Source organism: Lissotriton helveticus, chromosome 7 (genome assembly GCF_964261635.1).
Source record: "Lissotriton helveticus chromosome 7, aLisHel1.1, whole genome shotgun sequence".
In the NCBI taxonomy this organism is placed as follows: Eukaryota; Metazoa; Chordata; class Amphibia; order Caudata; family Salamandridae; genus Lissotriton; species Lissotriton helveticus.
The window spans coordinates 1585573827-1585589466 of NC_136068.1; the positions used below are offsets into that span (position 1 = coordinate 1585573827).

At 50.5% G+C, this 15640-nt stretch overlaps 1 protein-coding gene across 1 annotated transcript in view; it reads left to right on the top strand.

The window, feature by feature from the left end:
• The window catches only part of LOC144770532 (ferritin, lower subunit-like), a 70852-nt gene extending 55598 nt beyond the window's left edge, over positions 1-15254 (top strand). Inside the window, exons 3-4 of the mRNA XM_078655135.1 lie at positions 10980-11105; positions 14837-15254. Coding sequence (XP_078511261.1) covers positions 10980-11105; positions 14837-14986 — 276 coding nt within the window. The 3' untranslated portion in view covers positions 14987-15254. The remainder of the gene's footprint in view (positions 1-10979; positions 11106-14836) is intronic.
• The last annotated feature ends 386 nt before the right edge of the window (positions 15255-15640 follow it).

Here is a 15640-nt window from a genome sequence, read left to right on the forward strand (position 1 = left end):
CAGCAACCGACGTCGATCCAGCCTGAATTTCCGAATCACCTCCTCGTCTACCATATCCTCCAGCTGAGTGTATGGGCGATGCACATTTGGAGCCCTCCTGTGTGGGAGAGAGATGTAACTTAGGTCAACGTACAAACGACGCATACGTGTACAACTCCATCACATGTGTACCTTACTGACATAACTCCAGTCGTCACCCTAATGTATCGTAGACACATCACAGACACTCATGCAACTGCATGCACACAAACGATAAGTTTACACACGCCATGTCATCAAGCACAAATGCCACCACCAATGATGATGTGCATACGGTAATGACATGCATGGTGACAGAACGTATAAATCACACACACGGAATGCATGTGTACCACCACCACTGTAGTCACCTCGACACAACAATAAACCGACAACAGATGCATGAATTGGCCACACAGCCGTGATGTACTGTGTAGTTGTGAAGATGTAACAACGTCTGTAGGGTCAAACCCGACGTCAACACGTACGAATGCACATCTGTTGGCCATTGTGTGCCGACCGATGTCCATTGTATGGACACACATGCTATATTGTATGACATATGACCTTTCACAATCACGCTCACATCCCTCATGACGCAACTGCACACAACACATCACGGTGCAGCGTCTGACAAGATCACATATTTGGCGCCGCCATGGCGGTGCTCAACTTCCGCTACTTCCCAAAGGCAGAATGCGGCCTGCGTCCCTCTTCCCATTGGCTGCATGTGCAGGGACCGTGACGGGCACACATCGGCAACCGCACGTGCAAGCTTCAGGCACGGATGCTTCAGTTGCAACAATGTACTATCACTGGCGCCTCCATGGCGGGGCACGTACACAGCGGGGGAGGTGCAGGCCTATACACCCTGCAGATGTACTCAATGGACATGCCAGTTCATGACCCCCCTTACAGTCACCTTGCATCATCCACCGTACACCGGCCGGAGCGGCCGGCCCATGAACAACCGCCGTGCCCGGCCATGAACACAACCGCCATGGCCGTGCCCGGCCATGAACAACCGCCGTGCCCGGCCATGAACACAACCGCCATGGCCGTGCCCGGCCATGAACAACCGCCGTGCCCGGCCATGAACACAACCGCCATGGCCGTGCCCGGCCATGAACAACCGCCGTGCCCGGCCATGGCGGTTGTGTTCATGGCCGGGCACGGCGGATGTTCATGGGCCGGCCGCTCCGGCCGGTGTACGGTGGATGATGCAAGGTGACTGTAAGGGGGGTCATGAACTGGCATGTCCATTGAGTACATCTGCAGGGTGTATAGGCCTGCACCTCCCCCGCTGTGTACGTGCACCGCCATGGAGGCGCCAGTGATAGTACATTGTTGCAACTGAAGCATCCGTGCCTGAAGCTTGCACGTGCGGTTGCCGATGTGTGCCCGTCACGGTCCCTGCACATGCAGCCAATGGGAAGAGGGACGCTGGCCGCATACGGCCAATCGCAAGTAGCGGAAGCTGTGCACCGCAACAGGGCCAGTCATTGGCCCATTTCACGATCACGCTTCCAGGGCTGACCAATTGCTGGCGACGTATGCCACTGACACGTGCTGAGGGCCCTATATATGTGTCTTGGCCAACATGAAACTTCCTACCCTGGGGACCAGTGCTGCCTGTGACCATCACCTCGACCTGCTGCTGCTGAGCTGACCACCGACTGCTGCCTGTGACCATCACCTCGACCTGCTGCTGCTGCTGCTGAGCTGACCACCGACTGCTGCCTGTGACCATCACCTCGACCTGCTGCTGCTGCTGCTGAGCTGACCACCGACTGCTGCTCTAGTGCCATACTCCGTGATCTTGCCATGTCGAGAGGCAAAGAGATCCGGTCTCGACCCTTCACCGCCGCGGAGCTTGATGTCCTCGTGGACGGTGTACTCCGCAACTATGGACGCCTCTACGGCGCACCGGGACGGGTGGTAAGTGCAGTGTGGGACATGTTGGTGTGCATGAGGGGGCCAAATGATCAGGCCTATTTATATCTTAGCTGTGTAGTGTGGGCTAGACATATGTTCCTGATTGTGCATGGCTGCTGACAGTAACGTCTTGCCCCTATGTGTGTGACAGGCCACCTGTCCACTGACTTAAACCCTTTTGTCTCCCATCATGGTAGGTCAAGCTGCACCTTCGCAAGGACCTGTGGAGGACCATAGCACGGGAAGTACGGGCATTGGGGGTGTGCAACAGACGACATACACACTGCCACAAACGCTGGGACGACATTTCCAGGCTGAGCAAGAATGTAGCGGAAGTAACACTGGGCCTGATTCCAAGGACGCCCCGTCTGGCCCGACGCTCCATGACCCCTCTCATGCACCGTATCATTGCAGTGACGCATCCTGAACTGGCCGAAAGTCTGAGTGCCGATCAACAGCAAACTAGCGGTGAGCATACTGTCTGTGTAGGAAACTTGTGAGTGCTATGCATGTATTGGTGCACAGACACACTATTGAGTTCCGTGTTGCGTATGTATGCCTGTGATGGCATTTTGGTCCCATTGGGTGGTACTCATTTGACATCCAGGTCCGCCATGTTGACACGCCACTTGCTTAGTAGTTGAGTGTTAAAGCACATCCCCTAGTGGTCCATGTCCCCATGGCAGAAAATGTGAGGATGACTGGTAGGGGTGGGCCATGTGCAGGCTGAGGGCTCATGAACCTTTGTCTGCTATGTGATTTGGCTATCCTGTTCCTTCTGTACGTGAGTGTGCCCATGACTCACACATCTTTTCTGTGCATTTCAGCTTTGACAGAGGACACTCAGCCACAGACGGTGGAGAGTAGCCGAGGAAATGAGTCCGGCTCAGACTTCGCACACACGCAGACTGACACGGAGGAGGCCAGCGCCGGAGAGGGGGACAGGACCGTCCCTGAGGACTCGCATGTGGAGACACCATCGTCCTCCTCGTCGGACACTCTTGGTGAGCCTGCACTGTTGTCACAGACTGGGAGTGGGCACTCATCACCTTCTGTCGGAAGACAGCACACAGGGCCCACACTTCCGCCAACTGCACCATGTACTGTTCGTGGCCGGAGGAGTAGGGGGAGCAGAGTGGCGTTCGGTGCAGGCACCGCTGCCCCTGCCACGGTGAGCCAAAATGCACTGTGTGCTGAGGCCGTTGATCTGCTGCGACAGCTGTGTGTGGGTCAGACCAATATGACAAATGCTTTCCAGGATCATGATAGGAAGTTGGGGCAGGTGGTGGCATTCATGGAAGGGATGCATGGCGATCTTGCAGGTCTACACAGGACAGTGCAGTCATTGGCAAGCAGTGTGTCGTCTGCAATAGTACAGTCGAATGAACAGGGTGCTACTTCTGTTTCCCCATCTACACCGCTGGATGTCTCAGGGGGTAGTGATTATTCAGAGCAGGACTCAAATACAGGTTATTGCACTAGAAGCAGCGTCAGACAGCACGTCAGGGCACGCAGGGCACAGACCCCATCCCCTAGATCAGCTAAATCTGTTCACGTAGACGACGTCAGATGCACTGGAGTACACACACAGGATCCACAAGTGTTGTTGGGGGACATGCCTTCCGGAGCTACACAGGCATTCAACACGAAAGGTACTCCGAAGGCAAGGGATACTCACATGTCCATGGACTGTTCCTTGGACAAGGCCAGTCAGAAGACAAAGGCACCTACTGAGAGCAGGGAGACTCCCAAGAGCAGGCCCACAGCAGAGGTAAGGGACACTCCCAAGGACAGTGAGAAGACTAAGGCACCTACTGAGAGCAGGGAGACTCCCAAGAGCAGGCCCACAGCAGAGGTAAGGGACACTCCCAAGGACAGTGAGAAGACTAAGGCACCTACTAAGAGCAGGCAGACTCCCAAGAGCAGGCCCACATCAGTGGATAGGAACACTCCCAAGGACAGTGAGAAGACTAAGGCACCTACTGAGAGCAGGGAGACCCCCAAGAGCAGGCCCACAGCAGTGGATAGGAACACTCCCAAGGACAGTGAGAAGACTAAGGCACCTACTAAGAGCAGGGAGACTCCCAAGAGCAGGCCCAAATCAGTGGATAGGAACACTCCCAAGGACAGTGAGAAGACTAAGGCACCTACTAAGAGCAGGGAGACTCCCAAGAGCAGGCCCACATCAGTGGATAGGAACACTCCCAAGGACAGTGAGAAGACTAAGGCACCTACTGAGAGCAGGGAGACCCCCCAAGAGCAGGCCCACAGCAGTGGATAGGAACACTCCCAAGGACAGTGAGAAGACTAAGGCACCTACTAAGAGCAGGGAGACTCCCAAGAGCAGGCCCACAGCAGTGGATAGGAACACTCCCAAGGGCAGCGACACACACAGGGAGCAGGTGTCTGCTGGAGGCAGGTGCACCACAGACGACAAGTCTGCTGGCAGGAACAGGGCGGCGAGCAGGGCACAGGCTACATCCAGAGACAACACTCCACCTAAGGATAAGGCACATCCTACGGACAAGGCATCTAGCATGGACAATGGCGCAATCAAGGACAGGCATACTTCACCCCTGGCTGCACTGAGGCTGATGTTTTCTACTAAACGCCAAACTGATGTCTCCGCGGCGGAGTCCCCCCATACCTCCACTCCCATCCAGGCCAGTCAGAAGCAGAGGAGGGTGTCCCCTGTTGTTGCATCCCCCATTACACATCATTCCGAGTCCAGGCGGCAGGCACAGAGCAAACGACAAGCAGGCTCCAGCACGTCCCCCGAAACCAGATCCCCGGCAGCAGTTGCTCCACCTATACTGGGTGGTGATTCTTTGGAGTCCCCACCACTTGGCAGTCCTGTCCTGTCCAGGGTGCACTCACACCTCCCTAAGAAACGCAGACACACACCATTGACACCTGCAAACCCCGATTTGGCTCTAGGTGAGCTATCCCCAGCTCCCAGGCCCACCCTGCCTCCTGGCCCATACAGCCCTGTGGCTCATCATTTCAGTTGTCCCAGTGGCGCCGGTGCAGTTGACTCTCATGTATCAGATGGTGGCACAGTGTCAGTTGTGCCCTCTCCTGTTGCAGGTCCTGGCAGTGTATCTGGGTCTATGGCTCACGTGTCAGTTAGAAGATCTGTGGCTGTGTTGCACACTCCTGTTTCTGGTGCTGGCAGTCTGTCTGGGTCAGTGGCTCACGTGTCAGTGACTACATCTGTGGCTGTGTCTCACACTCCTGTTGCTGGTGCTGCCAGTGTGTCTGGGTCCGTGGCACATGTGTGTGTCACTCGGGCTGTGGCTGTGTCTCACACTCCTGTTGCTGGTGCTGCCAGTGTGTCTGGGTCCGTGGCCCATGTGTGTGTCACTCGGGCTGTGGCTGTGTCTCACACTCCTGTTGCTGGTGCTGCCAGTGTGTCTGGGTCCGTGGCCCATGTGTGTGTCACTCGGGCTGTGGCTGTGTCTCACACTCCTGTTGCTGGTGCTGCCAGTGTGTCTGGGTCCGTGGCCCATGTGTGTGTCACTCGGGCTGTGGCTGTGTCTCACACTCCTGTTGCTGGTGCTGCCAGTGTGTCCGAGGCAGGTAGTTCACGCAGTCCCCCCTGATTCTGTGATGTGACGTGCTGTACACTTCACTCAAATGTTAATTCACATGGTGTGTCCATTGAGAACTGCGTGGCACTCTTGTGGTCCCTGTGACGGGTTGGTAGGGACACGTAGTTGTGCTGCCTCTGATGTACCTGCTCTGTACTCTACAATGCCCTGTTGATGCTCTGATACTGCATGCTGCCCTCTCGTTACCTGCCTCTGATGTACCTGCTCTGTAATGCACAATGCCCTGTTGATGCTCTGATACTGCATGCTGCCCTCTCGTTACCTGCCTCTGATGTACCTGCTCTGTAATGCACAATGCCCTGTTGATGCTCTGATACTGCATGCTGCCCTCTCGTTACCTGCCTCTGATGTACCTGCTCTGTAATGCACAATGCCCTGTTGATGCTCTGATACTGCATGCTGCCCTCTCGTTACCTGCCTCTGATGTACCTGCTCTGTAATGCACAATGCCCTGTTGATGCTCTGATACTGCAACCTGCCCTCTCGTTACCTGCCTCTGATGTACCTGCTCTGTAATGCACAATGCCCTGTTGATGCTCTGATACTGCATGCTGCCCTCTCGTTACCTGCCTCTGATGTACCTGCTCTGTAATGCACAATGCCCTGTTGATGCTCTGATACTGCATACTGCCCTCTCGTTACCTGCCTCTGATGTACCTGCTCTGTAATGCACAATGCCCTGTTGATGCTCTGATACTGCATACTGCCCCTCTCACGTGCTGCCTCTGATGGGCCTGTTCTGTGCAATGGACTGTTGATGCACTTAGCCCCTCTCACGTGCTGCCTATGATGGATCTGTTCTGTGCAATGGACTGTTGATGCACTTTGCCCCTCTCACGTGCTGCCTATGATGTACCTGCTCTGTACTCTACAATGCCCTGTTGATGCTCTGATGCTGCATTCTGCACTCTCATGTGCTGCCTTTTATCAACCTGTTCTGTGCAATGGACTGTTGATGCACTTTGCCCCTCTCACGTGCTGCCTATGATGTACCTGCTCTGTACTCTACAATGCCCTGTTGATGCTCTGATGCTGCATTCTGCACTCTCATGTGCTGCCTTTTATCAACCTGTTCTGTGCAATGGACTGTTGATGCACTTAGCCCCTCTCACGTGCTGCCTATGATGTACCTGCTCTGTAATGCACAATGCCCTGTTGATGCTCTGATACTGCCCTCTCGTTACCTGCCTCTGATGTACCTGCTCTGTAATGCACAATGCCCTGTTGATGCTCTGATACTGCCCTCTCGTTACCTGCCTCTGATGTACCTGCTCTGTAATGCACAATGCCCTGTTGATGCTCTGATACTGCATACTGGCCTCTCGTTACCTGCCTCTGATGTACCTGCTCTGTAATGCACAATGCCCTGTTGATGCTCTGATACTGCCCTCTCGTTACCTGCCTCTGATGTACCTGCTCTGTAATGCACAATGCCCTGTTGATGCTCTGATACTGCATGCTGCCCTCTCGTTACCTGCCTCTGATGTACCTGCTCTGTAATGCACAATGCCCTGTTGATGCTCTGATACTGCATGCTGCCCTCTCGTTACCTGCTATGTTGTACCTGCTCTGGTGCCCACTTTGCCCATGTTCACGCATACACTGTGATTTGACCCCTATTATTTGACAATAAAGGTAGTCTATCAAGTCTCGTGGTCTGTCGTTGTCATTCCTGCTTGCGTACTGCTAATGTGTATTCGTATATGCTTCTCATCAGTGGTTTCGGTAACATGACACTCCCCCTCCCTACGTCACGTCCCTTGCTGGTATTCCCCTCCAGACAGCCAATGGTTTGTACCTTACCTGCGTCGTCGTCCATAGTAGGCCATGACTAGGACGTGGTGGATCGCGAAGAGCATCGGGAAAGCGTGTAGCGCCGGGTCCATGGTGGTGGTCAGCTTGCGGTGGGTATCTCGGCTGTGTCACCTATGTTCGCTGTGGGGATTCCGCCGTGTTAAGACAGGTTGTTTTTCCGCAGCGGTTTTATGTGTGTTTTCCGCCATCTTGATTTGGGGGACGGTCTTCGACGTCAGTGCGTACGGCGGAGCGTTTGGATGTGTTCCGTCCGCCGCGTGGTCGTGTGTAGTTGGCCGGCGGAGCGTGTTTTTCCGTCGCGGACGGAAATTTGACACGTTTTCCTATCCTGATATGGCGGACGGAGTATCCGCGGCAGGCGGACACGGAAAAGGCTTTTTCCGCCTACTCCAGGGCCGCGGTGGCTCTTCCGTCCGCCATCCTGATCGACCCCATGGTTTCCAAACGGTGCCAGATGTGCTAATTATAAACTGCAAGTGTTCCTCTCGGGTGTCACAAGTGTGGCAGAAATTGTGAGCAATGCTTTTTATTAAGCATGGATATAAAGGGTCCAATAATGATCCATGTCAGACTGTGCACGAGTTACTATTGGTGATTCCTTGCTTGCCCCTGTACATCGAAATTCTTAATGTCCACAAACCGCGACTCTGCAGAGCAATTAACCAATAACATGTATTATTCGGACTGTCCATAACATACAGATTGATTGTGCAAGTCACAAAGTCTTTCACAACTCTTGGACATTGCTTGCACATTGGGGTTACACTATAGATTCCCACGTTGTGCGACGTATTCAATAATTCCAATTACTCATTATACATTTGTTGAAAGTAATACTGACATTGAAAGGATCGTATCTCTCTGCAAAGAGGGACTTGGCATTAGTTGTGAGTTAACGTAAATGTCATAATATCTGACGGAGAACAGAGCTACCACTTTCCACACCAAAATCACACAAATGTGTTATTTTAAGAGCGGAGTGTTTTCATACAGGCTCAAGCGTCACACAGGAAAGCTGCCTCTCAGTTTGCTCATATCCTGCGTGCCCCTGGTTCGTGAATCAGGTCTTGGCTTTCACATTCCTGAGATAAACTGATTTAATTACAAGATGGTAGTTAATATCCTATCCATGCCATTCTCTTGCTTGCGCTTTCTTGGATAGATGTCTTGCAATCAATGCCAGTTCTTCCCAAACTTTTTAGAACCATGGCCCAGTCTTTAGAACAACAAACTTTTGTAACCCACCTAGCTTTAACGAACATGAAGCGGGGTCCATTTTTTATTTTTATTTTATTTTTTTTTTTTTTATAGTAGACCTGCTTTCAAAATGCTGTGATTACCATAATAACAAACTCTTTGCAACCATTTACATTCCTTTCGAACAGAAAGTGTTTGTAAATGTCACTACGCTGACCATGCCCATCGCTAAGGTTTTATTGGACTGATCTGCCCATAAAAGTGGCAGATGGAAAAATGTTTCAGCTCCAGTGCAGTTCAGAGTGGATTGATGGCCTCTGTTCACTAAAATCACCAGCATAGCTGGCAAGGTTTCAGATTGCTCATGTGTGTCATTTTCATAATTTCAGTGTTCTGAGTGACATTCAACGACTGTGAGTAACACTTTCTCACAAACGGCATAATGTCACCCACACTTAGTATTACTATGGCATAGCTGCCAATTATTCCGATTCCGTAATTGTGTGAAATTTGTGTTTTCGTTGTTTATGTAGGAGATTTGATTGCCATGCGTGTAACACTGAGTGATATTTTATGGTGAGTGTAGTCAAGCCGTTTGGTCCATTTAATGAGTGGATGTCCCGAGCACCACCCTGTACACACACTGAACACAAGCGCAGCTCAGCTAAGTTGTGTTGGTATGCCTATGATGGGCCAGAATGTATTTACTGTAGTGTGGGATGTACCAGCACCTCAACATAAGTGCAATTCACAAGGCTGTTTTAAACCATGTTTATATTTATTGACACTAATAAGGTATGTGATCCAATGCAGTGAGGGCTCTCTAAAACCAGCATGTAAATAGGAATATGGGTGGAGGTGACAACTAACCCCTTTTCCATACCATACTTTTTCATTACGTTTACCTTCTCCCAGTGCTCTTAATATCTGATGTGTTTCGGTTGGACACAAACACATATTGGGTATTTTGTCCATCTACTAAACTGCCCGTGCTAACTTGTGCCCTCTTCCAGGTCAGGCCTGGTGGTGTGTCTATGTATACACCTAAGAGGCCTCACATAATGATGTGCTTATGTCCACCAGAGCTTTTGTGTTTTTTAAAATTTATTTTTAATGAGGATTTGTAGAGCGCGTTGGCTACCCAGGGGCGTCCCAGCGCTGCGAAAAGGTTGAGTTGAGCTGGAGGGCTGGAATGAGTGGGGTGAGTGAAGAATTAAACCGAGGTTTTACTGAAAAGCCAAGTTTTGAGAAGCTTACGGAAGGTAAGTAGATTGGGTTCTGATCTTATTGGGAGGGGAAGAGAATTCCAAATCTTGGCTAGGATGTAAGAAAGGGAGCGACCTCCACATCTAGCCTTCCTAATGCGTGGGACTGAGGCGAGGTGGGAGGTCGCGGATCTGAGTGGGCGGGAAGGCTGATAGCTTTCACCAGGGGGGAGTTAATGGATGAGCCTGTTCCCCAGTATGAGCGGTGTGCAATGCACATTCTCTTAAATTCGATTCTAGATCTCACCCGGGAGCCAGTGGAGGTCCCTCAATCTGGCTCTGACTGAGGTTCGGCGTGGAATATTCAGGAGCATTCTTGCCGCGCAATTTTGAATAACCTGGAGCTTGTTAAGTGTAGACTGTGGGGCCCCAAGATACAGGGCATTTCCACAGTCCAGGCGAGAGAGTCCTTGAACCATAATCCGTCTTGAGTGGAACGGGAGGAGAGGAAGAATCTTACGAAGTAGTCTCATCAACCCGAAACAAGTGGCAGCGAGCTTGGTAGCTTGATGGTTGAAGGTGAGACTTTGATCTAGCCAGATCCCTAGACTTTTGATTTGCTCCTTGGGTTGTGGGGGACTTCCCAATTAGGGGGGCCAGATAGTCAATGGATTTCGTGATGTTATTGCCGAGGAGCATTACCTCTGTTTTGTCCCCGTTGAGTTTTAGACAGGAGCCAGACATCCAAGCAGCAACAGACTCTAGGCATTTATGTAGGCTGTGGTGTGAGTTGAGGGGGGGGTCCAGTGCTACCACTAACTGCGTGTCGTCCGCATAGGTGACAATCTTCACACCGAAGGGGCGGACGACATCAGCTAGAGGACGAAGGTAGACATTAAAAAGGGTGGGGCTCAGGGAGGAACCCTGAGGCACTCCACAGTTGAGAGGTTTACTGGAAGAGGTGACATGTGGGTGCTGACTTTGACTCCTGTGTCTGCACAGTTGGTCTTGTGTGTGCACGCTGCTTGTATTTTAATAGCATGAACCTCTGAGATGCATGTGTGAGCCTCTCGTACCTTATAGGATGTTGGATCTGCTCTGTGGTCTCCAAGAAGTGGCTTGAGGTCTGTCTTTAGGAGCTGAAGGTGTTTATTCCAGGCCTGCTGTCCTAGTTTTCTTCTTTCTGTCTCTCTCACAGAAGCCGGCCCGAGACGAGTGGGGCAGCGGGCTGGAGGCCATGGAGGTGGCTCTGCAGCTGGAGAAGACGGTGAACCAGGCGGTGCTGGACCTGCATAGACTGGCTGGGGATAAGAATGACCCCCATGTGAGTACACTGCTTTTCCTTATTTGTAACCTGCGGCAATACTTCCAGTTTTGAGGTGACTGGCTCAATCTAAGACACTGTATTATATCCAGGGCCACTAGAATTGTGCGGCAGGAGAGAAACCAATTAGGTGGCAGTGTTCAGTAAATTTATGCGGAAAGAAAAGGCAAATTATGTTGTATTATGCGGCACATTTTGGGGTAATATTACTTGATTATTTAGTCATTTTTAACCCCTTAAGTGCTGCCGTCGGCCAACGGTCGTCACGGGCACTACCTCCCCAGTGCTGCGTGCGACCGCTGGACGTCCAGTTCAGCACCGGATAATGGACAGCGCAGCACTGGGGAGGTTTGTTTACTAGCTCCCAAGTGGTTAAACGGGTTACGACTGCCTGGGCATTATTTGCAATTCATTAGTACCAGTTTGTTATGTTATGTTATGTTATGTTAGTGATATTTGTACTGCGCACAGCTGCTCCAGCGAAGGAGCGTCCCGGCGCACCGACAAGGTGGCGACACAACACAACAAGGAGGCAGAAAATATTAAAAAAAGGGATTTAAAAATTTAACATAGCTGGAGAAACAAAAAGGTTTTAGCGGCCTTGCGGAAAGAGAGCAAGTCGCCAAGAATCCGGATTTTCAAGGGGAGAGCGTTCCAAAGTGCGGCTGCCCGCACCCTAAAGGAGCGACCCCCCCCCCCCCCGCCCGACTGAGTTTGAATCGAGGGGCTACTGCTAATTCTTGGTCCAAAGAACGCAGAGAGCGGCCCGGGATGTAGGGGCACAAAAGTTGATGCAATAAGGGGGGCGACAAGCCCTTCAGAATCTTAAAAGACATGCACAGCACTTTAAAATGGATCCGCTGCCTAACGGGTAACCAGTGCAAAACTCGCAGAGTTGGAGTGGCCGAGCAAAACCTAGGAAGACCTACGATTGCTCTGGCCGCTGCGTTCTGTACTCTTTGGAGACTGGTCAGCTCGGCCTGGTTTAACCCTATAAAAAGGGAGCTGGCATAGTCCAGCCGAGCCAGAACCGTCGCTTGAACCACGAGTTGACGGGTTACGGCATCGAAGTACTTAAGAGCAGGTCTCAAATTGCGCAAGATGCCGAAGCAGCACGCCGCCGTCCTTTTGGTGTGGCCAACAAAATTGAGGGAGGGGTCCAACCAAACCCCCAGATTTTTGATCTCCGCAACCGGAGTGGGGGTGGGACCCAGCTCAGGAGGCCACCAGGTTTAACACCCACACACAGCAATAAGCTACAGAAAGTGTTGTTAAAATCTGCAGATTATGCAGCGGATGATCAATTATGTGGCAAATGCGGCAAATTCATAATTAAGCAAAAATCGCAGTAGATGCATAATTCTAGTGGCCCTGATTATATCCATGACTGGAGCAGTATATGGCGAGGCTGGTTAGATTTAAAAAAACAAAAACTGGGCCATTTTGCAAAAATGGAAGACTGGTAACAATTTAACATCCGCCGAGGGGCACAGAATGACTTGAATGACCGCACTCATCAACATAAGAGAAACCAAGAACGAGGCATTAAGTGAATAGATTAAATGCAATTTTTAAACCCAGTATCATGCCTATTAATTAGATTACTGTCTGATAACAACTCCTAATTAGTCCTGCTTTGGGGCACTTAAAAACGTGCCTCCCCTGTTCAGTCAACACCCTCTGAAAACCGGGACATGAGAAGAATTTGTTGTAATCTGCTGGAGAGCTGGTGAAAAACTGGGACTGTCCCAGCAAATTAGTGGCACCCGGTCACTCTAATATGGGCCCAGCACCGTTCCAGATAGAGAGCAGACTTTTGTAAACCTAATGCGTTGCACAACCTAACGTGTATTTGTAAAGCGCACGTTCACCCAAGTGTATCTTGGTGCTGAATAAAAGATGTTTCTTACTCAAATCATTGGTACGCATTGTATTGACCACAGAAGGACGAAAGGCTGAGTGGACCCACCGGGATTTGAACCGGTGACAATGAGGTCGAATACAGGCCCCTACAGTGGACCATTAGTCCACTAAGCCACCAGACCCATCAAGTCCAGTGTAGGCTGTTGCCTTATGGACCTGAAACCAAAGGACTCCAGATTATGATAAATGGGCAAAAGGCATATTGTCATTTTGCCCTGGTTTCAGATTGTCCATGCAGCAACGCTGGTTAGAAAGTTTATCTGTAAAGCATACAACATGCCTGTTGCTGCGCACATTTAAACACTAAAGAATTGCTGAGCATGTGCATTCAGGCAAGGCTGTATTAGTTAAGGTCGTTTTCAGCTAATTACTGATGTGAGGTGGGGGCGGGGGGGCAGTGCTTAATTTGTGCCTGTGTTTGCCAGTTCTCAGCTCTGGCACGTAGCGCCTAGTGGTGGTATACTAACAATCACTCCACACAGTTACGCTTCCTGAATGTCAGTGCTCTGTCTGGCCGCCTTGCATGCCCTTCACCAAGAGCTCTGACAATGGTGAGAGACAGGAGGGAGAATCTAAAAGATCCCTGATCGCGCTTCTCACCATCTGTGGGAATGTCCAGGGTACCCTGACCTCCCTCCTCTGAAGATGACTGTGTGTTCTTCCAGCAATCACTGGCTTTCCTGCTGTGAGGTCCCAGATCCTGCAGAAGCTTTTAGTTTCCTTATGTTGCACCCAGGTGGGTAGATTGAAATTGAAGCCTTTTAAATCTGCCCTAGCATGAAGATCTCAGTTGCATAAAGAGTGAGAATAAATAGTTGGACTTTTGCACATGCTATAGAAACTTCCTGCAGGTTATAGGCTCCAGTTGCAGTGTGATAGCTTGAGTCTGCTGCAGGTATCCCTGTATCTGTGTGTGTGTGTGTGTGTGTGTAGCCTCAAGGTTCCATGTAAAACACTTGCTGTACAGAGGACCACCTCCAGTTCATTTTTACTGTATGACTACCCACGCTCTCCATACCCAGTCAGTCCCATCCTCTTTGCTGGCCAATGAATAATCTGAAAAGTGTGTACACAATTTCTTTGTTTTAATTGGCTGGAGTGCAGTGCAAGGCTGCCACTTTCAGACCAGCCAATTCCAATTAAAAAGCCCCCAAAAGTTGTTGCGTGCGTTCTTGGCCACATTTGGCCCAATAAAGTGCACAGGGTGCTTTAGCTTGATTGAGAAGTGAGTGGCCACAGCCAAGAGACTCCATATGTGCACAATCAGTCAGCAACAAGGGGTGCTGACATTCAACGGGATTAGTAGATGTCCCAGTGGCTGCCGCTTGAAAAAAATCTCTTGGGCCCAACTTCTATTTATTTCAAATAAAATAAGAGGGTAGGAGGAGGTTGGAAATCAGTTGGGGTTGTGAACAAGAAGACGCGTGTGATCAGTGGAGTTCTGATGGAAACGCTTACTGACCAATTATAAATGGGTTCTACTGCTTCTAGTGGCATATGGGTTTTTGGACATCTAATGAACATTAAGGACTTTTAAATGGGTAAACTCCATTACCCAGTAAGAAGGCTTAGAAGGAATGGGGCTAGTGACTGAAAAGTAACCATTCGGAGCTAGAAAGCATGTACGTACAGCCAGCGGCGACTCTTAGCGGATGGGCATGTGCACAGCCAGGTGAAGCTCTTGAAGTAGGCGAAATGTGGGTTTGCAGCTAGTCGCAGCGATCAGCTGGATCATATGTGCAGCTAGCTTATTGTGTAACCTCCCGTCCATTGCTCATTTCCCTCTACACCTGCTCTTATGTCTACAGATGTGTGATTTCTTGGACTCTCCGTTCCTGACCAGCAGTGTGGACACCATGAAGACCCTGAGCGACCACATCACTAGCTTGCGTAAGCTGGGCGGCAGCAGCCAAGCGGGCATGGCAGAGTACCTCTTCGACAAGCACACCCTAGGCTGAGCCATGTCCATTGTAACCGCGGGAGGGACCAATCCCAGAATGGAGTTCTTAAGGATGTGAAGCAGTAGAGGACCACAGGATTCAGACCACTGGGGGTCTGGATACCGGTGTGCAACACAGAAGCCATGCTGGGACCAGAGGCTCTACCCAGAAAGCCCTGGAGAATAGTTTTTTTAACTATGAATTTTTTCATACAGTTCAGAAGCTCTTCATATTGTTTGACCTTAATGGACCTGAAAATCAAAAGAGTAATAAAACTGGTGCTAAAGACTGTGTAATTTTTGCGTGCCCATTAAAGTACTAACATATGAACATAACTTTATATTCTTTTCCAAGACGCAAACCTGTTTTTATATCCGTTTCATGTTCCTACAACACAGTGACAATGTTCTTGTTCTCTGCTGGCCCTCGACCCAAGCTCCCAAAAAGTCATCCCTCTAAGAATTGCCCAATTTGTGGGAGCTAGGTATGAAGAGGAAGAACATTGTAACTGTATTTGCATTTATATCGCTTTTTCTACCGCTGACAAGGCATTGAAACGATTTACTCCATGCCGCACACTGCTCCGCAACACAAGGTTCATGATTTGTTCAGTGGTTCTTGGTCGTGGTTAATTATTGTGATTAATAGTGTGCTCTGAAGGAGGCTTTTTCA